This window comes from Haemaphysalis longicornis, unplaced genomic scaffold (genome assembly GCF_048455015.1).
Source record: "Haemaphysalis longicornis isolate Haplotype H1 unplaced genomic scaffold, Haemaphysalis longicornis Haplotype H1 scaffold_4, whole genome shotgun sequence".
Classification (NCBI taxonomy): Eukaryota; Metazoa; Arthropoda; class Arachnida; order Ixodida; family Ixodidae; genus Haemaphysalis; species Haemaphysalis longicornis.
Genome location: NW_027526361.1, coordinates 159,997,854 through 160,018,887, shown reverse-complemented (window position 1 = coordinate 160,018,887; position 21,034 = coordinate 159,997,854). Strand labels below are relative to the sequence as shown.

General features: G+C 47.7%; 2 protein-coding genes and 1 long non-coding RNA gene across 9 annotated transcripts in view; 2 read left to right on the top strand and 1 right to left on the bottom strand.

The window, feature by feature from the left end:
• LOC144179475 (rho guanine nucleotide exchange factor 11-like) overlaps nucleotides 1-5,883 on the bottom strand; it is a 207,175-nt gene extending 201,292 nt beyond the window's left edge. For 5 of the 7 annotated variants that reach the window (XM_077707844.1, XM_077707846.1, XM_077707845.1 and 2 more), the window contains exon 1: nucleotides 5,725-5,880. Coding sequence is in view for 2 of the 7 variants with exons in the window: in XM_077707850.1 (XP_077563976.1) it covers nucleotides 5,725-5,753 (29 nt within the window). In the remaining 5 variants the exon portion in view is untranslated. Of the gene's footprint in view, nucleotides 1-5,724 lie in introns of all 7 variants that reach the window. The other 2 variants (XM_077707850.1, XM_077707847.1) reach the window with 2 other exon arrangements.
• An 8,767-nt stretch (nucleotides 5,884-14,650) lies between these two features.
• Nucleotides 14,651-15,977, top strand: LOC144180643 (uncharacterized). Its single transcript, XR_013324489.1, has 3 exons — nucleotides 14,651-15,401; nucleotides 15,513-15,591; nucleotides 15,697-15,977. It is a non-coding gene; the product is annotated as an uncharacterized LOC144180643 (long non-coding RNA).
• A 3,823-nt stretch (nucleotides 15,978-19,800) lies between these two features.
• Nucleotides 19,801-20,753, top strand: LOC144180074 (uncharacterized). Its single transcript, XM_077708482.1, has one exon. The coding sequence runs from the start codon at nucleotides 19,809-19,811 to the stop codon at nucleotides 20,751-20,753; it is 945 nt and encodes a 314-aa protein (XP_077564608.1). The 5' UTR covers nucleotides 19,801-19,808.
• Nucleotides 20,754-21,034: the final 281 nt, after the last annotated feature.

Sequence of the window (21,034 nt, the reverse complement as noted above, 5' to 3'; positions counted from 1 at the left end):
GGAGCTAGCGGCGGTGCGCCCATTCCATGAGTACCGGTAACTGAACATCAGGCAGGACATGGATGTGCATTTAAAGAAGCTGGGTATGTTGTACGTGGTATCTTTTAAGTATGCCGAAAATTCCAAAATAAACAGCGGCGGAGTCATCGAGCTAAACGGATTTATTTGAATGCGTTAGCAGGAATTGCATAACCCGATGCTTTAAATGCACATCCATGTCCTGCCTGCCGTTCAGTTACCGGTACTCATGGAATGGGCGCACCGCCGCTAGCTCCACGTTGTACTTTTCTCCCCAACACGCGAATTATTCCTTTTTCCTGTACTGGCGCTACGAAATACCATTGCGGGAAAGGTGTTCTGGTAGCGCGAACCCACTGGCTCGCGCCTCTTTCATGCAGGCAGGCGCATGCCATGCAGAGAAGACGCTCTGTGGAACAACGGGGTGAAGTAGTGCCGCTGTACAAATTGAAAATTTTTTTTCTCTGCTAAAACAAAAACTGTTCTGATTAAACTTTCTGGAATAAACTGCGATCATGTGTGCTAGTGAATGGCTTGTATTTGATATTGTTATTGTTACTGATATTGTAACAATGCGCAATTTCAAGGTGAAAATGGGCCATTAAGGAGATTTTTCCAAGTTTGACAAACGTTTTCTCGCACATTTCACCTTTTTTCAGTGTAAATATAGTTTTTACCAATTTTCCACAATGCTGAAATACAGAAACACTTGCCTCATTGGCTGAGCGAATGTGCTCTTATTTGCTAAAAATGTTTGAAAATGCTCGACATCGTGTATTTTCTGAATGGCGTACTCACAGCAAAGAAAAGCAAAACTATTTTAAAAATGCGGCATAGAACAGCCCAGGGCCTCAACATGATGTTCACAAAAAATGGTGGCCATGAAAAGAAGAGTTACTTTATTATGAATTTTTTCACAGACGTAAGTTTGCTTTAAACCCTGGAGGTAAAAGGGCGGCTAGAAAAAGAAAAAAAAAATTTTGGACAAAGACACTTCGAGGGAGCATTGTGGGCCATGCAAGGATGACCCACAATTTTTATTGGCCAAATCCGGGATGGTCGATTTTACGGCTGGGACATTTGGCATGGAATGACCCTACTGCAAAATTCATGGACAGGGACTTGAGAAACAAATACCAAAGCAGCACCAGCCACGCGCTGCTTTCTGGCACCATTCTCCTGCCATGCTACTACCGATTCGGAAAGATGCCACAAAGCATGTTCTACTTCTTCTACTCTAAATCTGTTACAGCAGTATGAAAATTACAATGCCATAAAGTAACACTGAAACTACTGCCCCCAAAGTGCAGCCCTAAATGGTCAGCAAAGTTAATGAGTACGTACCATTTTCCCCTTGGCATTGAGATACAACTAGTGCTGAGCTGTGGTGAAGCCATTTTCAGTTCCCCTGAGGCTTAATTCCTGCTACATGATGACTACCGGTCCGAATCAGGAAAGCTACGAATAGTCTGGAAGAAGCACATTCCAAGAGGGCACAATGCATGTGCGCAAGACTAAGGCACTGCATGCCCTTTTCGTCGGTTGTTGGCCCAGCCCTCGCATCTGGCATCACCCACCCGTTAAAAAGGAGAAAGAAGAAAGGTGCAATTTGAAGAATGTGCTTACTGAGACACGCAGCTCAATGCTTGCCAGGCATGGTTTTAATCGCATCTGCACAGCACCTCTGTTCCTGGTGCACAGATAAGTGTTCCCACTTCCCTCCACAGGGCTTGTTCCGTAGGCAAGTCTGCACATGAGACTTGCTGGTAGCTGACATTGCCAGTGAGGAGGCACGCAGAACTCGCCAAGTCATCCCTTTTCAATCAGTGCTTTCCAAAACAGACTGCCACGTTTTCTGACTTCAACACCGTAGTACAATTTGCAAAAGTTGGAGGAAAATTGTAGAAAAGGTATGGGCATGCCTAGATGATGGTGCAGTTCTTTCTCATTCCACTTTTTTTATTTCCTTGCTTGCAGTCTTTACGAGAACTGGTTTAGTCATGGTGGCTTTCCCCCAGGACGTCAGTCCATTGGTAGTTTTCATGCATCTTTGCCAGCCACAGGAACTCGTGATATGGGGCACATGAAAATGTCGGATGCAAACCAGTTATTCGGCAAGCTTGGTGTTAAACAACTTCAAGAGAATTGTCACACACATCTACTTTTCCAACACCTACACAAAACCAAATGACTTTCCTGCAGCCAGCACCATGGGTGCACTACCGACGTGCTCATGACACAACTCCAAAACTTCAAAATGCTGACATGCCCTGCTGCTTCCCCATTGCAGTGTACTGTTGCCGTCAACTTTTATTATTTTGAAATTTTAATTCAAACCCAGATTGCACCCCCTTGCGGTTCGAATTAACGAGACTTTAGTGTATTCTATCCCTTTGTTTGTTGTTGCTTTGAGAGTGTCTTTGTTCGTTGCTTTTGTACTCCCCCATTATTTATTGTTTCTCAAATTTTTTAACCATACTGTGTGCACAAGTGTCCTCAATCTTGCTCTTGTTCGTCGATTTTGACAGCTCAGCCAATCCCACGCGATTGACTTGCACTTGAGCCCAAAATGTTTCCGTGCTTTTCAAGTAGATTCTCTGTGGTCTGAGATAGTTTACCAGAATCACTTTTAAATGCAGAGCATCTCTTAGCCTCGCCTCTTCCTGCGTCGGACGGCGTCCACAGCTCCGCGTCCGCAGCAGGTGCGCGCATGCGTCGTAGTCAGCCCGTTCACTCGTCACCCCCGGAACGCTCCGTCGCGGTCTCGGCCACGGCCGGGCTGGAGGAGCGGCGGGCGTGCACTTTCATATGAAAGTGCGTGCTCGCCGCTCCTCCAGTCCGGCCGTGTCTCGGCGTAACAGGTGCGTGATAGCAGCGCGGTGGGGCGTAGAAGAGCGCGCGCTGCTTGCGCATGCGCGCTCTCCCCCCCGTACCGCTCTCCCTCTACTGCGCGCGCTGCAAATATAAAGCCGCTAGCGGTCGCTCGTGCTTCAGTCACTGCGTTGCTCCTTCCTTCCTTGGTTGACGCTCGCTCCCACGTTTACTCGTGTCTGCTACTCCAGCATCACGGAAGAAGCGATGGAAGCAACACTGCCTTCAACCAGTACTGAGGCCCCAATGCTCTGCATTTACTCGTGTTCCCCTCGCGGGAAGGCGCGGGAATTTTTTGGTTCTGTACCTCCAGCAGTCACTGCTAACTTGATTACCTTCATTAGGTTACTCCTCGGGGAGTCCAAATTACGGTCATGCTCATTCAGGAGTCAGAGTCCGTTCGACAGCAGAGTCCGAAATCTGTAAAAGGAGAGAGAGAAAACTGTTTTCTCTCTCTCCCTTGTTTCTACTGAGTGCAAGTTGGATTTTTTTTTCTGCCCTAAGCGCATAACTTTTTTTTTTTTTTTTCTCTCTGGTGCAGCATAATTTTGTTCCTCGCCATTCTGCGATCACTGGCTTTGACCTCGCGCTTCGTCTCGTCCTGTGTGCTATTTTCTTGCCCTGTTTTAAAACAGCGCTGTTCAAGAAGATGCAAAACCAACTAGCCCCCATTTTAGCCTTGCCAAGAGCCTGCACATCCTGTACAACGACTGGATTTGCAGTTAATAAGACAATGTCATTGTTGGTTTGGCCGTTCTGGCCTTTTCTTGTCCACTTGCTGTTTGTGGAAGAATGCGTTCATTATCCTCCGGTTGTTCCCTTTTAGTGCGTCGCACAAAAGGGAGCAATATCACCTGGCCCAAAGCTTCTCACTCCGGCTTCTCCTCTTGGTGTTTCCCCTAGTTTTGAGTTGCAGTCCCCACAATGATAGAGAAGTGAGTGCCTGGTTTTTTTCACTGCCAATTTGACAAGCTCGAAAAGCTGACCCAACTTCACCTGTGGAGGTAGATGTCGACGCGAAAGCCTGAATCACCTGTAACCTGTCTCGCTTAGCTTGATGACTACGGCCGCAGGCCACCAATGCTGTAAAATTCTCCATGCCCGCTTGCTAACACCATAAACTCCTCCCAAGCTTTAATTTTGTGCAATCCTAAGATATTCCGTTTAATTCCACATAGTTCGTGCAATGATACAAATAAGCTGCCTCCGCCAGAAGGTGTCTGCAACTGGCTTCTTTACACGGGGTCATTTTTTCATGCAAAAAGTGCTGCTTCGAGAGATGCCCAGGCAGACTGCTGTTAGCTTCAACCTTTTCACAATGTGATTCGCCTGCTATCGGGCAGTTTCTCGGTCAGCGCATATCTCTCGGCCCCTTGAGAAAAACCCGTCGAGGGGTGATAAGCGAAGAAATCCCAGGTGCCAGCCACTTCAATACTGGCTCACTGTGCGAGGTTCGGGGCAGAGAAACAGCCGTTGCCGACACCCCGTGAAATAGGGTTTGCCCAGTGCCGCCGCAAACGAACATGCTACGGATACGCCGACTAGGCGCCTGTGTAAAAACACGCATTTTTCGAAGCGAAGCCGGGAAAAAAAAAAAGGGGGGGGGGGGGGGGGGGGAGGGGGGGTTCGTTCCAGCCAATTTCAAATTACCGGCAAAGAAACTGAATAGACGAGACAATAAATCGGGCCTGTCCCTGGCAGACAACCGAAGCTTGACAACTCTGCTCCGCAAAGCTAGCTCTGCTCCGCAACGTCCGCAATGACTGGGCACTTTCCTCCGCGCGGCTTCCGGAGTGCGTCCGCAGGTCTCGAGACACGCAACCACGACAAGGGCGCCAGCACCGACCAGACTGAACGACAGTCTCGCGCATCACGCCCGATTCGAAATTGGCGAGGCAGGGTTGGGCTCAGCCGCTGGGCAGCGGCTGGCGGGGCCGGGGAGGAAACAGGCCCCACGGCTGAGCCGGCGGCGACACAGTGCCCGTCGGTCGGACAAGGACGCACTATCCACTTGGCCGACACGCCCCTGCGCGCGAACGGAGCACGGATGGCTGGCGACAGGAACCGGGGCCAAGTCTTTCCGTTCTCCCAGAGCAACGCTACTTGGCCCCGAGCGTGGGCTCAATTTGGCGTCACCAGCAGCCGGCGCGGCCAAGCTCGTCGCCACGGGCTCCATTCAAAGCTGGCCTGACAGGGCTCGGAGCGCCCACTTGGGCCCCTCGGGCGACGAGTCCGGATCGCTGCCGCAGCGCCGCGGACACCGGGGGCCCTGGCGCGCAGCGCTGGAGCCGCAGTCTGGAGTGCCACTGGCACAAACCCGGGCCCTGCTTCAAAGCGCCTGTACGGCACAACTGCAAGAGGTGTTTTCCGTGGACGACGGTCGACTCGCCAGCAGACACCCGAGTTTAGGCTTAACGCGCTCGCTCGGGGGGCCCCCGGGGCTCGATCGGACAGTGTCCGTGCACTGCACGGGAGCTGCCAACTCGTTCCTGGGCAGCACGAAAGTCTCCTGCGCCCACAACGCCACGCGGAACACGACTTGACGCGAAGGAGGCACGCGGATAGACACACCCTAAGGGCTGTCCGTACGTCTCCGGACGATCGGGGCGGTTGGCCGCTCGATGCGGCACTGAAATGCACTCACCAGCAAGGACCCGGACAGGTGGCTCACAGACACTTATCGCGCGACACAAGTTGCCCGTCCGCGACAGCTGTCAACACTCGGTATCGCAAGCATCTCGGCGACCCCAGTGATCGGATCCGAGGGCAAAGCAACACACCAGCATCTTCGACCGCCCGCACCGAAACGCTCAATCCACCAGGACACAAACTTACCTGTCATGCAGGCCGGGAGATATATCCATTATTCCACGTATCAGAGGAAATCACATAATCCCACCGCGCGCAGGTCGTGGATAAAAACAAACTTCCCATAAACAACCAATGCACAAGCCATCAAGACTAATATGGCTGACGAGCAATGCACGGAATGCACGCTGGGAAATAGCGTAAGCTAGAGAGATAAGCTCAGCGAGGGAGTTATAGAGAAGCCATAGAGGGGGAAGGCGCTTTGTTTTGGTTTCGCAACTTTAACGAGCACTTTAACCAAACAAGTTCGTGCGGCGGATAATAGCAATCCGTAAAATAGTGGAGGTGACACATTAAAAATGCTTTCGTGAAAGAGTCGCAAGCTCTCGCTACCTTCATTTCCAGCCCATCTCTGCCGACAACACATGTACTGCCCGTACACAATCACTAAAACCAGGGGCAGACGACCATAAAAACGACATTGCGGAACGGCATTCCAGTGAGATTAGAGTTAGCTCTATAATTAGATTGTTACATAAGAGGAAACGTAGAGTGACTGACAAACAGGGACCTCTGACGAACAGGGACCTCACGAGCCAGAAATACATGGTTTAGAATGGGGCACTGAACGACAGTTTAGAGGCGCAAAGAAAAAGAAACGCAGGCCATTTTATTGCTGAAGTGTACTAAATATTTGAATACACTCAATCACGATGATGACTTATGGCCTTTTACATTTCGACGGGTGAAGTGCACCCGACGTTAGACCTTCGCGCCGCCGCGCCGCGCCGCCGCCGAGCTGCTTATTTTTTGTCGCACCATCTGCGCGGGTGTCCCTATTCGCACGCTGCGTAAGAACAATTTTATGTTTAGTTCGCACGCCGCGTGCCAACAATTTTAAGACACGTTCCCACCAGTGGTCCAGCCAGTTCACTCTGTTAGAGTGAAGTAGAATTGGCGGTGAGATGTTTGAGTGGCGTCCCCTGGATCTGACGTCAGCTTAGGGACCCGCTCCGCTGTCGTCTGCTACACTCGCCCCGCTGCTACACCCGCGCCGCGGTCGTCCGGTTCTGACTGGCAGCAGTGCCTCTGCTAGAAATCGCCCGCTTTGATGCTTTGGTGCTTTAAAAAGCGTGTTTTCAATCAGATTCTGGCGGCTCTGAATAATTTCAAGCTTTGTCCCGCACAATTTTACAACACACAAGGAGAGAGAGAACGACTTTCAGAGAACATCGCTCAGACAATTGTGTGTAACTCGCCCTCGTCCTATCTAGCGTATTTGCGAGTTTCAGCGCTCAGAGCTCCTAAATAAGTATTCAAAATTCGTATGCTTCCCTTAACTATTTCTGAGATGCTCTTATGAAGACTCAACAGTCTAATGCTACGCATTAAGCAGCGGGTCGCACAGCAGGAAATAAAACGGGTGTTTTTCTTCCGTTGTTGTTAGATGAACGTTTTTTTTTTTTTCTGTGCCCAACGCATTCATTTTTTCTGCACCGTCCTAAACGTCCTAGGAGGTTTGGGGATGTTTGCGAGGCTCACAAAGTTCGTGTGAATATTCAATGCAATAAGATATGTGCTACGGCGCAGATAACGTTGTCCACAGTACTCGAAGGCGGCTTTTGTGCACCTAATTTCTATCGAACCATCGATATCGTAACGAACTCGATCTCAACCCGAAAAGTTATGACATGATTACGGTGTTGAAAACTTGATATACTTGCTAACTAACGCAATAAATAGTATGCATGCCAATTTTCAGTATAACACAATTCGAAACCAATGAATATGTCCAGAAAATTCTTTATTGTTTTCCAACCCATTTAGTCGCAAAGAACAAATCCTGGCCTACTCGGGATGACGTTCGGTGAATTGAAGAATGAATCTTACTCTCTCGTCTGGAACTGAGGAGCCTGCCCACTAACCAGCTCGATTTTACTATTAAAGTTTTCTCCTCCTCCTGGCCCTCCATCTCTTGAGTGCAGTTTTACGATAACGCCTATCTGAATATTGGGATGATATGGCTGTGGTAAATGTACCGAAATATCCCTCCAAATCTGAACAAACATAGCCTTATTGTATGTTTTCCTTACAGGTTACTCTTTTTGCTCAATAAGCCTGCATACTGGTTAGAAGCCTGGTATAAAACCAGCTCGCGCCTATACACACAGCAGGTTATTTGGAAATCAACCTACATTATTTGCGCCCCATAGTGCATGTCGGCACATTTTCATGCCGTGACAACGTAAAGTGACTTGATACAATAGTTTCGAGCGTTAGGCAAGGTTGCCAAATCTGTTTTACCTTACATACGATTAGCTGGAATCGTAATGCCTTCTGCCGAAGCCGACAGCTCCCGAAGGCCTGGAATTTGTTTTGGTCTTCCATTTTCGCTGTTGTCGGTTGTCAGCCTGTGGCTGTTACGAAAGACTGCTGAACACAGAGGCTGACGCCTAGCTCCGACTCTTCGCGCTCCGCATAGGACCAGCTTCGCAGCAATGCATGGGCGACGCCGGCAATGTTTATTTCCGGAGCGGTATCAAAAACTATACTTAAAATCACGCCTTCAGCTAGTTTACGCTGTTTTAAATCTTTTGTTACGAAAAAAAAGTTGCGCATTCGCGAGGTCTGCTGCGGAAAAGCACAAAATCTCAACCGCGCGCAAAGAAACAGCTTAGAGAGCGAGCCCGAGTGAAGCAGACGACAAATGCGAGAATCCCTAAGCCGACGTCACGGAGGCGCGCTCCGCAGCGCCGCCCGTGGTCGCGCTCACCGCCAATACTAGTTCACTCTAACTCTGTGGTTCACTCTTCAGCTATGGTGCAGCCAGCCGTCTGTGTGGAAATGTGGGAGGCCTTGTGTTTGTGCTGTACAGGTGCTACAGAGAGGAAAAGAAGAATTAGTGGTAGTTGGCCCTCAACGTGCAAGTATTAGTTAATTGTATCGGCGCCTTTGTGACTGTATTGCAACGCTACTTGTGATACATTCAAGCAGTGCTCAGAGATCTGTCTCAGTTTGGCGGGTGAATTTGTGACGACGGCGAACGGTACCGGTTTGCGACGTCTCAAGTGTGCGTTCGTGTTACGTGCCCAGGGAGTGTCGTTTTCTCCGCGCATGTGCCAGCTTGACGCGGTGGGCAAATCGGCTGCCTACGCAAGTTATGTCAATGCCTCCTAAAAATGCGTCATTGGCATTGGAGGCAAGTGAGACAGTGAAAAAAAAAAAGAAGAAGGATGTGAAAAAAAAAAAAAAAACTTCAAATGGCCACTTTCGAGCGTTTCGAGCATACTGATGTCTGGCCTTCATCATCCACGTTGCACTTTCAAATGTGCCTTTTCGGCACCAAGAAGTAACCTAGTGGTCCTGTTGCCTGGACTGTTTCTTAACTAATCTGAAAAGTGATCGCTTCGTGGTTGTTGTGATCTGAAATGTTAGTTTTTGTGTCATGTTTACTGTATACTGTATATTTCTCATTAGAGGGAAGCATTATAACTGTAGATCATTGCGTAAAAACAGACTTTTTGATAGCTCTGCAGGATGGGACCCTAAACAAGCGCCCTTCCCCTCCTCTCAAAACTGTACCTGCGGGCTGATCCGCAAATATGCGCATGAGCACAGCACTGAATGCTGTTGGTACTGATTAGCGCCCTCTATTATCACTCCTTTTAATTTTTGCTGTATCTGAAGGTACTCGGACGTACCCGCAAAATTTCTTAGCGATACGGCGGACGTATCGGCAAAATTTTTTAAATTTGTGTTGGCGCACTGGACTGCTCTTGACCTCTTCGATTATCAACCAGTAATTGTTTGCCACCTTAGCGAGCTGATCCAGGAGCTTTAAGCCATTTGAGACACCGGCCTGGTCATAATTGTTCTAATGCCACGTGATCATCTTCTACAGTTCGATGCTTTCCATACAGTTATGTCCAGACAGAACGCCAGCTGTCAGTAAAGTTCTGTCTAGGGGAAACGCAACTCATGGTGGGAGCAGTCTTTATTGGTTTTACTCTTTCGGCGCACTGATAAGCCATAATCACTGCTAATTATTATTTAGTACTAATAATTACAGTTGAACCTCATTATAACAAAGTAGTTTCGTGGCAGTAAATTAGTTTATTGCACCCGATAGGCGTTGTAATTATAGAGGTAAAACTTTGCTCTAATGAATCGGTAATCTGGCTAGTGCAAAAACCAGCTACAAAAACGCATTGTTCTAGGCTTTGAACTTACTGTAAACGAGTTAATCCTTAGCTGTCTGCTTGTTGCATTTCAAACTAAATAGGCCCAAACATGAGAGCGTGAAATTACAACAGGGCAAAGATCATTTGACAGAACAGGCCTGCATTAATATTTATCTGAAGAAGGACGTGATCTTTCTACGGTGGCTTTTCACAGCACCCAACAGGGTAAAGGTTTCCGCAGTGACCATGCACAAAAGGGCCTTTTCTACTTCTACAGTTTTGGGCGTCGGGAGGTTTTTCTTCATTACAGCCGATATTGCGTGCAGCTCTTGCAGTTCCACTTTCCGGCACGGAAATGATGCGTGACCAACCAAAGTTTGTATTTAGTTCGTTATAGCCGATAATTTGCTATATCAGTGTTCATTATAATGAGGTTCAACTGTAAAAATGATTGGACTAACTTTAGCTCAGTCCAAACGGAATTCCAAACTGCTATGCCCCCTTCACAACATGCAGCAACAGCAGTTTTTCTTGATATTCACTCAAACTGCCAAAATGCACCTCCTCACTGACTAGCCAGAGTCCCTGTTAATTATTAATCATTGTTATTATTGATGATTGGACTAACTCTGGCTTAATTCGGGCGGAACTCCAAGCTGCTACCCTAAGCCCATTTCACAATACAAAGCAAGAGCTGTCTGCCATGATTTTACCCAACTGGCCAAACCGCTTCCATTCACTGACTAGCCTGAGCCACTGTTAAAGGGGTCCTGAAATACCTTCCGCCGATGCGTGGATGTACATGTAACCAAATAAAGCAATGTATTAGCAATCTCCTCCCGCAAGAATTTTGTTGAAGCGATGAGTATTAGCTGAGAAATCGTAAATCAAAAACCGCGCATTATCGTCGCGTCGCGTTTCCTCCTCCTTTCAACTTACTCTCCGCTGTTGACGGCGAGCGAGCCTTCCCTCCCATGATGCTGCGCTCCTCGGCGGTGACGTACTTCCGCTATCGCGCTGCTCATACCGCCGTCTGCTACGGGCAAGCTTTGTTGACACCTTGAATCCCTCACTCCGATCAAGGCTGGAAAAGCGAACGAAAAATCTGGCCGCATTTGTGCAGCGGCCTGGCCTTGCCCTTTCGCAGTGTGCGTTGCTGAAGGGCAGCACGTGACTTTTATTCGGCGGCGAACTCGCAGCCGCTCGGGGAGGACCATGCGCTCGGTCCCTCATGCCCCTCATGCACCGCGCACTGTTTATCCAAAAAGCGCCGTATCAGATGTGGCCCCGCTGGTGCGCGGTCTTATTTTGTGGCGGTGGTAATTTCTGCCGGCGGCATGTGAAAAAGACATTTTAAACCTATTGGCGGTGAGATCTTTGAGTGGCGCCCCCTGGCTCTGACGTCGGCTTAGGGATTCGCGCCGCTGTCGTCTGCTACACTCCGCTTGTGAGGGGCAACAGTGCCTGGGCTAGAAATCGCCCGCTTCGTTGCTATAGTGCGTTAAAAAGCGTATTTCTAGCGACTCAGTTATTTTGCCAGCTTCTGACGCATCTGAATAATTTGAAGCTGTATCCCCCACAAGTTTGCAACACACGAAAGGATAGAGAACAACTTTCTTCAGATTATCGGTCAGAAGATCGTGTGTAACTGGTCCTTTCTTGCTTATTCGCGAGGATCAGTGATCAGAGCTTCTCGATAAGTATTCAAAATGCGTAGGCTTCCCTGCAGTATTTTGGAGATGCTCCTATGAAGACTCAACAGTCTAATACTACGTACCAAGCAGCGGCCTCTACACGCTCATCGCACAGTAGGAAATAAAGCGGCTTTCTTCTGTTTCTTTCGTTGTTGTCTTGTATCGGATTAATGTTTTTTGCTTTTTTTTCTGCCCAACGCATTAATTTTTCTGCGCCGTCACCAACTTCTTATTAGGAGGTTTCGGGATGTTTGGGAGCCTCACAAACGTAGTGTGGATATTTCCTTCATTTTGTATGGCATACATTCCCTTCTTCACAAATTGGCTTTCATTACGGCTGCGTGCAAGAAGGTGCATATCCGCAGCGTGCTTTGTTTATTCACAAGCAAATACAATGAGAAGGTTTGTGCTACACCACCGCGATCGCGCCCTAAACAACGTGGTCTACAGTACTCGAAGGAGGCTTTTGTGCTCCGACTTTCTATCGTAATTATATCGTTATCATAACGAACTGACTCTCAACTCGAACAATGATGACATGATTACGGTGTTGAAGGCATGATATACTCGCTAACTAACGTAATAAATAGTATACCTGCATATATTACAAGACTCGAAACCGAAGAAGAATTCCAAGTAGCTCTTTATTGCTTTTCAACCCTTCCAGGCGCGAAGAACAAATCCTATTCTACTCGGGATGGCGTTCTATGATTTGAAGAAAATTACTTTTACTGAGGACCCAGCCCACTAACCAGATCGATTTTATTGTTAAACAAAGTTTTCCCCTCCTCCCATTACTCCTCCTCCTCTCTTGAGTGCAGTTTTCCTATAACGCATATCCGAATATCGGGAAGATATGGCTGTGCAAAATGTTCCGAAATATCCCTCCAGGTCTTAACAAACATATATGTGTTACTATAAATTTAACGAAGACGTGACTCGTTTTGCTCAATAAACCTCCGTACTGGTTAGATGCCTCGTATAGAATCAGCACGCGCGTATATACACACTGGGTTATTTGGAACTCAACCTACAGTTTTTGCAGTCTATAGTGCATGTCGGCAAACTTTCATGCCTTGACAACGTAAAGTGATGTGACAAAACGCGTTCGAGCGTTCGGCAAGGTTGCAAAAACTGTTTTACCTTACATATGATTACCGGGAATCGTGATGCCTTCTGCCAAAGCCGACAGCCCTGAAGGCCTAGAATTTGTTTTGGTCTTCCATTTTCGCTGTTGTCGGTTATTAGCAGCTGACTGTTCCTTTTGTTCGAATGCTTACATGAGAAGCTGACGTCTATCTCTGACTCTTCGCGCTCCGCACAGGACCGGCTTCGCAAGGAATGGGGTGGCGCCGGCAATGTTTCTCCCGTAGCGGTATCCAAAACTATACTTTAATTGACACCATGAGCTAGTGTATGCGATTTTAAGCTTATTATTATGATAAAAAGTTACCCACACGCCAATTCTGCTGCGGACAAGCATCAGACGTTGACCGAGCGCAAAGAAACAGCAGGGAGAGCGATCCTGAGTGAAGCAGACGACAAATGCGAGAATCCCTAAGCTGACGTCACGGAGGCGCGCTTCGCAGCGCCGCCTGTGTTCGCGCTCACCGCCAATACAGAACCCGTGCACAAAACGCCAGTTCAGCTTGGGGCGACGCGTGGTGGAGAGCGGCAACGTTGGCAAAACATGCTCCGCCGCGGCTCTGAGCTTTCTAGCGCTGGAGCGAGCACCATTTCTTTGACAATATCAAACATCAGTTGCCCTGGCAACAAGGCACAAACCACTCTAGAAGTCAGTTACGGTTGCGTGATCTCGGTTCAGCTTGGGGCCCCACCTCGCGACATATGGGCACTACAGGCATACTACTCACTCCCATTTGGAAGTGCGAGATGCGTTTGTCATTACAGGAGGCGATGGTGTGTGTGTTGTGTACGCGCGCCTTTGTTTCGCGATGAAATGCGACGTGCTTCTGTGGGTGGATAGTGCTTCCCATGGTCTGGATTATCTTTCTCAAGAGGCGTACTTCTCAACCTCGCATGGGGTATGTGCAGTGTGCGTGGCTAAAAGCCATCTCGGCTTGTGCGCCAGAGTTAAGTGACTTGCTGTTCGTCCCCGCAAACCGCGCGCGAGGTGAGTGCCGAATTTACGAGGGGCAGAAGGAGGCAACCCATCGTCTGTCAATCGCGGTTCGGACTTGCAACGCATGTTGTGACGTTGTGTTCGTTCGAAACGCATCTCTGGATTGTTTGGAAGTTGAATAAACCGTATGCGTCAAACCCGGGCATTCGGCTCAGGGCGTTCTTTGCGATTGTACGAAAGAAGTGCCACGGGGCTTCAACGCTTTCTTTATGAAACGTGCTCAGGTAAGATAATATTCATGTCGTGTTATGGCCGTGTTGCATTCAATACAAACGGTTAAGAGTTTGTTTACACTTGTTTCGTTTGTCGTAAAATGTCCAAGCACTCCGGCACTCCGCTGGCAGATCAGCCGGCGAGCCGACGCTGAGCAGACGGCTCATCTCTTTGCCGGAAGTGCGTGAAAAAGCCGCCCAATAGCAGGATGTCTAGCTCATGACGAACACATGGGAATTGATGATGTAGACATGTGAAGATGGCGGCGTCCAAAAACACGAAGGAAAGGGTGAGAAAAAAGCGACAAACTTTGCAACAAAAGTGTGAGCTTTCCGCTGCGCGTAAAAGAGTAATACTTGGCACAGATGATGTTGACGACCCAATCTAACGATTGCGCTAGTCAATTTAGTGTGCTCAAAACGCCTTTCAGGGCCCCTTTAATAATAAAAACTGATGATTGGACGTAACTCTTGCGATGGCTACGTCAGCCTTAGCTTCAGTGAGCAATAGCGGTTTGGCCAGTTGTGTAAAAATCAAGACCGACTGCTCTCACTACGTGAATTGTAAAGCGGGCATTAAAGGGACACTGAAGTGATATGTAAACATTGCGGGATTACTAGCGCAAATTGTAGTCCGGAGACCCCAGGCCATGTTTCGACCGCTCTAGGCGCGTTTACCCGATTTTATTTAGTAGAAAAACTAATTCGAAAATGCTGCCCAGCCGAAAAAAACCATTGGCCGACCAATTGGTCCAATTGGCCACCCAATGGGTCCAAATGGAATCCCAATGGGGCCAAATGGAAACCCAATGGGTCCAATTGGACCTATTGGAGCGATCCGAATTGGGCCCATTGGCTCGATTAGGATGGCCAGTTGGCCCAATTGGACCCATTGGCTCCAACCATAAAGTTAATACTACTGACTGCTCCAACATGATGTACCGATTGGGGAGCCATTTTGGATAGTATTTGGATAGTATTCAATTACGACAACCATTTGCTAAAATTTAATTCTCTCTCTCACCCTTAATTTGAAACCTTCAGAAATGTTCAAAACTTCAACCTTTACAAATGTATATTTATGAGGCAATTAATTTTGATATTACAATCAGCGATTCAAGATAAAGTTCTCAAAAAAACAACAAGCAAACACTAAAGAAAACTTTCCGACACGAGTAGCCAAATTGTTTTGAAATAAAACCATGATCCAATCCAATCGAATCCAATCCATAGACGTACAGTGGATAAGTGGTATTCAACGTGGTGCTGGTGGTGTATACGTAGTGTAGGCGTGTTGGTCGGTTGCACACGCAGTCTTCTCTGACTGTGCATAGCATTGGAAATGTAAAGTGGTCTGCAAGAGTGTGAGAAGTGGCGACGATGATGTCGCACACCCAAAGCAGTGTGTTTCAAGATGCATCTTTACGCTGAACGCCGCTAAGCCTCGCACCGAAGGAAGAGTGCCTCTGTTTATGTGAGTAACATAGCTGGTAACATAGCTGGTTCAGTTTTCCTTGCGAATTTCACTCCTCATAGCGTGAGCGGTATTATTAAGAATTAATTTGTCTGCCTAAATGTATTTCAGGGCTGTTCATGTTACGATTGACGGGTTCACGACATCGCCACGCAACGGAGTTCGCCATGCATGGGACGTTGTTGAAGAGGTGAGCTCACGCCACTCAACATTTCAGTGCCTTGTTGTTTGAATGCGCGAAACTGCGGTTCGCGCATTAAACCCATTGTTCGCTTTTGCCACTCACTTTGTGAAGGTCCAGCCAGCCTGCGGCGAGCGGAGCACGGCATGGACAATGGCCTGTGGAAAATTGCTTAAAAGACGAACTAGTCTGCATGCTGTGTATACAAACAGAGAAATAAAGATATTCATCCATTCCAAGAGTTGTATTTGTGATACAGGTAACCAACGCACTGCAGCGGCAGCTCAGATGGAGTGGCTGCAGCAATGGGATAGAACCAACTAAAAGTGCAACAAGTTGGCGGCCAATGGGAAGACCTATTGGCGGTCCAATTGGTCGGCCAATAGGTCGCCCATTTGGCCGGCCAATGGGTGCCTAATACATCATTGGCCGACCAATTGGATGACCAATTGGCCGACCCATTGGAATTCCAATTGGTCGGCCAATGGTTTTTTTCAGCTGGGTGTCCTCCTCTCTTTACACTCGCCCATTTTCTGTGGCGTTTTCGTGTGACGTCAGGAGGGGATGAGCTGGCAATTGGCTGCGCCACGGCTGCGCTACTGCACGGCTCCCCGGCCGACAGAGTCAGTCGGCCCAACGTTTCGTCCGCCGGCCGCCGGCGGGTCGTCGCAATCAAGGAGGTTAAAAAAAATTGCTTGGTCGCAATTCATTCGCTTAGTTGAAACGAAGCCAGGACACGTTTGTGAATGGAAGAATGTGCCTTTCTTTACTTGGTTTGTTTGTACACTGTATCTAGCTCAAGTCAAGGTCGCTTCACACAAGCGCACATGCGACGCTTCGCTTACTGGTACGCCAGCAGGAAAATATAAGGCCTCTTGAAGGCGGGAGAAGAGTAAGCGAAGTCAATATAGGTACTAAGGAAATAAAATCAACTGATATTTTTACCGTACAGCGTAAAACTAGGGCGCGGGAAGCACTTTTTTTGCGCTGGGCGAACAAGCACAGCGGTCAGCAGCACAACTACACATCTGCGAACGCTTTTCCGTCTACGAAATGCAATTGCTAGACGTGAGCTACTGTGGAAACTCGGGCGACGCTTACTGCACGATCGCAGTACAACAAATAGTCACCTAAGCTGCTCGAAATGCCAAAACTAAATGAAAGTGTAAACTGGTTGTACAATATATACCCTATATTAGAAAGGCATTCGGGTCCTGCTCCGTGGCTCAGCGGTCTGGGGCGCTTGGTATGTCACCGCAAATGTTTTGCGAGTCACGAGTTCGAATCCCCACGGGTACGTGCTTTTTTTTTTGTAAGTTAACTTTTTTGTTTTCCGCCGATGTTTTCTATATTGAGTTCACCTTTTTTTGGGCCGCAACGTTCATGGCTACACGAACTAGTTCACAAAACGCGCGCAGGCTGGCACTGGCGCGCTAGCGAGTTCTCGTTGGCGTGCTGTTGCCATAAGCACCGACTGCTTGCAGGCAGTGGGCACAGGCCAGAATGAACAGACCCTTGGCCTGGTGCGAACACGCTTTTTACGATACAGGCGTGAGGGAGGCAAGCTCCAAATATGGGGGAAAAGCGCATGCATTTGAGCGTCTGCGGGGGCGCGGAGGGCGTTCATGCACTGCGTAGGCCTCAGATAGTGAATGCTACGATTCGAAGCCGTCCTGGGAGGCTTATCTTATGCATTTTACAGCCGACAACATGGCAGAAGCGCGGTACTACGATAACTGAGATATTGAGAATGCCCATCCAACAACGCCACCGGTTGTGTTTTACAGAACTGAAACCGAAACTTGTGTGATTGCTAACCTTGGGCATCGTCCAACCACGGCGCCTCTTAAAACCGCGCATGGTAGTTTTTCTTCTTTCGCGCGTTGTAAAATAATTACCGATTTGTCAACCGGATAAACGATGAAAAGTGTGCTAATTTGAGCCAGTCTACGCAGTGCAAGCAAAAACGGGAGCTTGACAAATTCACTTCAGTGTCCCTTTAAGTATAGCTATTACAAAACGCTATCCACGGCATGCACACACTAAAGGAAAACTAGTGAAGATTCGAATCGATCTGAGTTAAACCTAGTGCTCCAAACTACCTTTGAAGAATTTTGCGTGCAGCTTTCCCGCTCATGGCAGTCCTTTCAACAGTGATTACTCTGTAGTTATTTAGCAAAATGTTAAATTTTTTTGCGCAGCTAATATTGGGGCTTGCGCAGCTAATAATTGGGGCTAATATTAGCTGCGCAAATTTTTTGCGCAGCTAATAATACAATATTGGGACTTGCTTTGTGCACAGTTTCAAGTCTCGCACGTTGCGCGACTAGGTTCCTGAGCCATGGAAACTATTCCTTAGAAATGCATTGGGAGTAAGATTTGACAGTGAATTACACAAAAAATATTCCGAATCCTGTAAAATTATTTTACTGTTTTCATCTTCACGTTGACTTTTTGCTTTATGCCAAATATCACTTTCTTGAAGTGGTTTTACTAGGTTCCTAAGAGGTCAGAATTGTCTGCTGTACCTTTAAAAAAGTTTAATTTTGTGCCCCTTCCACCTATCGACACAACGATCAACTTGCCAGAGCTTTTCCACTAGTTGGCCTGCTCATTTTCTTCCATTAAATACTCTTATTGTTGCCCTGCATGCATGCACATGTTAGTGAAAGATCGGTGTTTCTGACCCTGTTGCTTGGACAGCTGTAGTGGTTTAGCTGAACATTTTGCGTATGGGTGCTCATATTTTTTTTCCCTTTGCATATTTTCGTTTTCTTGTGTAAGGCATATATATAAATTCATTAGGCTGCTGTTCTTTGCCATGGTTGAATTTTCTTCACATGCAGGCTGTCCCTGTCGACGTTTGCTTCAGCGAAGGCACGAGGGCCATCGTTGTGGCTGGTTTTATGAAAAACAGCTAATTCGGCAGCCTCAATTCATTCACAAGAAGCTACTGAGTGTTTTAAAAATATATTTGAGGTGAGATTTTTAACAGAGGTGGAATTTCGTCCTTGGGGCATTCCTTCCTCTCAACCGTGCATGCTGAAAAAGTGTGGTATGCATTATAAACAACTGGAGGGACCGCACAGTTGCTCAGAACAGGCTTCAGTTTCTCATTGCAGCATGGTGACCATCACTTTAGCTGGGACTTTACTAGAGATAAAGGGCAGCTATATATTTCTAGGGGCAAAGATTGGACATACAGACAGGGTGATGTAGACTTTTGTTAAAGCAATAGAGGAATGTGGTGTGGGAGAAGAAGCTGTGGGCAACAAGTGACCATCTTAGTCCGATTGACTGTACGCTACAGTTGCCCGCATTCAGTGTCCACTGATCTTTGAGCGGGTAATAGGAGATATTTTTTCAATTGGTGCATTTATCTTAAACAGCTATCTGCCTCTGCCTGTGGCTGAACTGACACCAGATTCTCTAAAATAATCGTCGTCATTTTGAAGTGATGCGGTATTGGTGCACAAATGCATGTGTGCCTTGGTTGGAAGTCCCGCAGAGAAGTGGAAGATTGTAGAAACCGCGCAGTACGTCTTGCTACTGTGCACGTCTACTCGACCTTAAAACGACAGGCAGAACAATGCACCCTCCTTCTCCTGCTTCTCCACAGGATTCCCTAACCAAGGAAAATGTGCACATTAATGCCACATTGCATAAAAATTACAGCCATAATTTTAGAGAATTCAGGCCCTGATGTCTGGTGTTCCATTGCTGTGCCCCATAAATGTGAAAGCACTGTTTGACTCGGTAGGCTGAAATCCGGCATCGCAACAGAGAAATGGTGGGCAAAATGAATGACAGCCTGGTCACACACACAATGCACCCATGATCTTTCACAGATCTCCAAATACTATATTGTACATAGGCTCGTAGCGTCAGGCTCAATTGTTATAACCAATAATAAGAATAAGTGTAATTAATAAGCGGTTTATTTTACCATACAACATATAGCGAAGTTGATCGTGCCGTGACTATTGTTATGTCCAATGATGTTATGAGTGGGTTGGACTGTATATACAATGTTCCTGTGGGTTGTTTTTATTGCTTCGAAATAATCTTTGGCTGCTACAACTTGTGGAGAGCCGAAGACGACGAAGGCAGGACTAGGGGCAGGGGAAGAAGAGAAGGTTGAGGAACAGAATAAAAGGATGGTTCCCAAGTGAACAGCCTCGGATCATTACATTGGCGCAGCCGACAGGGTACCAAAGACGGACACTATGTGGATTACTCTGCATGCCACGCGGAACTCACAAGGAAAGTTTTACTTCTCGTCATGCCAAGTCGACGACGAAGTGCCATACGTCTTGCCCGAGTGCATCACAACACCACAACTGTGTGACTGGGTGGCAAAGAAGTCCGGCCAGACAACCGAGGACCTGACTACCCAGTCTTCTCTCAAGCTCAGGGTGAAGCTGTCCGAGTTCCAAGAATACTTCATGGAGCCAACCATGAGGGCGTCAGGGAACACGAACACGACACCGAATGTTAACGTTACCACCATAGACCCAGGCCTTCTTCTGATTCTGCAAGAGCAACAACGGCAGGCAGAGAGGCAACAGCAGCTCATGGAGACCCTCATCGCTACGGTCCAAGCTCAACAAAGACAGCGCACAGAAATGGTGAAGCCGGATCGGTTTGACGGAGAGAGTTCAAGTCCTGACGATTGGATTCGTTCCTATGAATACGCATCCGAGAAGAACTCCTGGCACGAAGCTACCGACCGAGTGGAAAACATGCGGCTGTTTTTGACGGGACTTGCAAAGAAGTGGTATGAGCTGCACATCTCCACACACGCGTCAGACAGCTGGGACAGCTGGAAGGCAAGCTTTCTTGCAGCATTCAAGGAAAACCCCGTGGAAAGGTGGGACCGTGCAATTTTCTATAAATACCTATCGGGCAAACCCTTGGAGTATTTTTACGAGAAAAGGCGCCTACTAAAAATGGCTGATTCTAATCTCCCGGAGTCTTCATCTGTGCCACTGATTATTCACGGGTTGCCTAAGGATCTTCAGAAGCAGGTGCAGCTTAAGTCCCCAAAGACAATCGAGGAACTTTTGGAGTGCTTTCAAGGCTTGTACATAGATGCTCCTCCGAGAATGCAGGGTACGCGACGTTTCAATTTCGAAACCGGGCAAGCGTCACAGAGGTCTGGAACTTCCTAAGTGTCATCGGGTTCACAAAGAAATTTGTACGGAGGACATGGTGTCATTAACCTTGCATCTCCCTGCAGTGACAATATAACCTCGGATGAGTCCCGTCAAGTCGAAGCACATAGTGACGCTGAAGCAACCCAGAAAAAAAAACTAATAAATGACGGTGATCAGTCCCACCCGACGACAAAAATTGAGACTGTTTACTTCACCACATTAAATCTTCTTTTCATAACTTTGGGAGTTAACGGCACCGACGTCACAGCACTAGTTGATAGTGGCGCTTCCGTGTC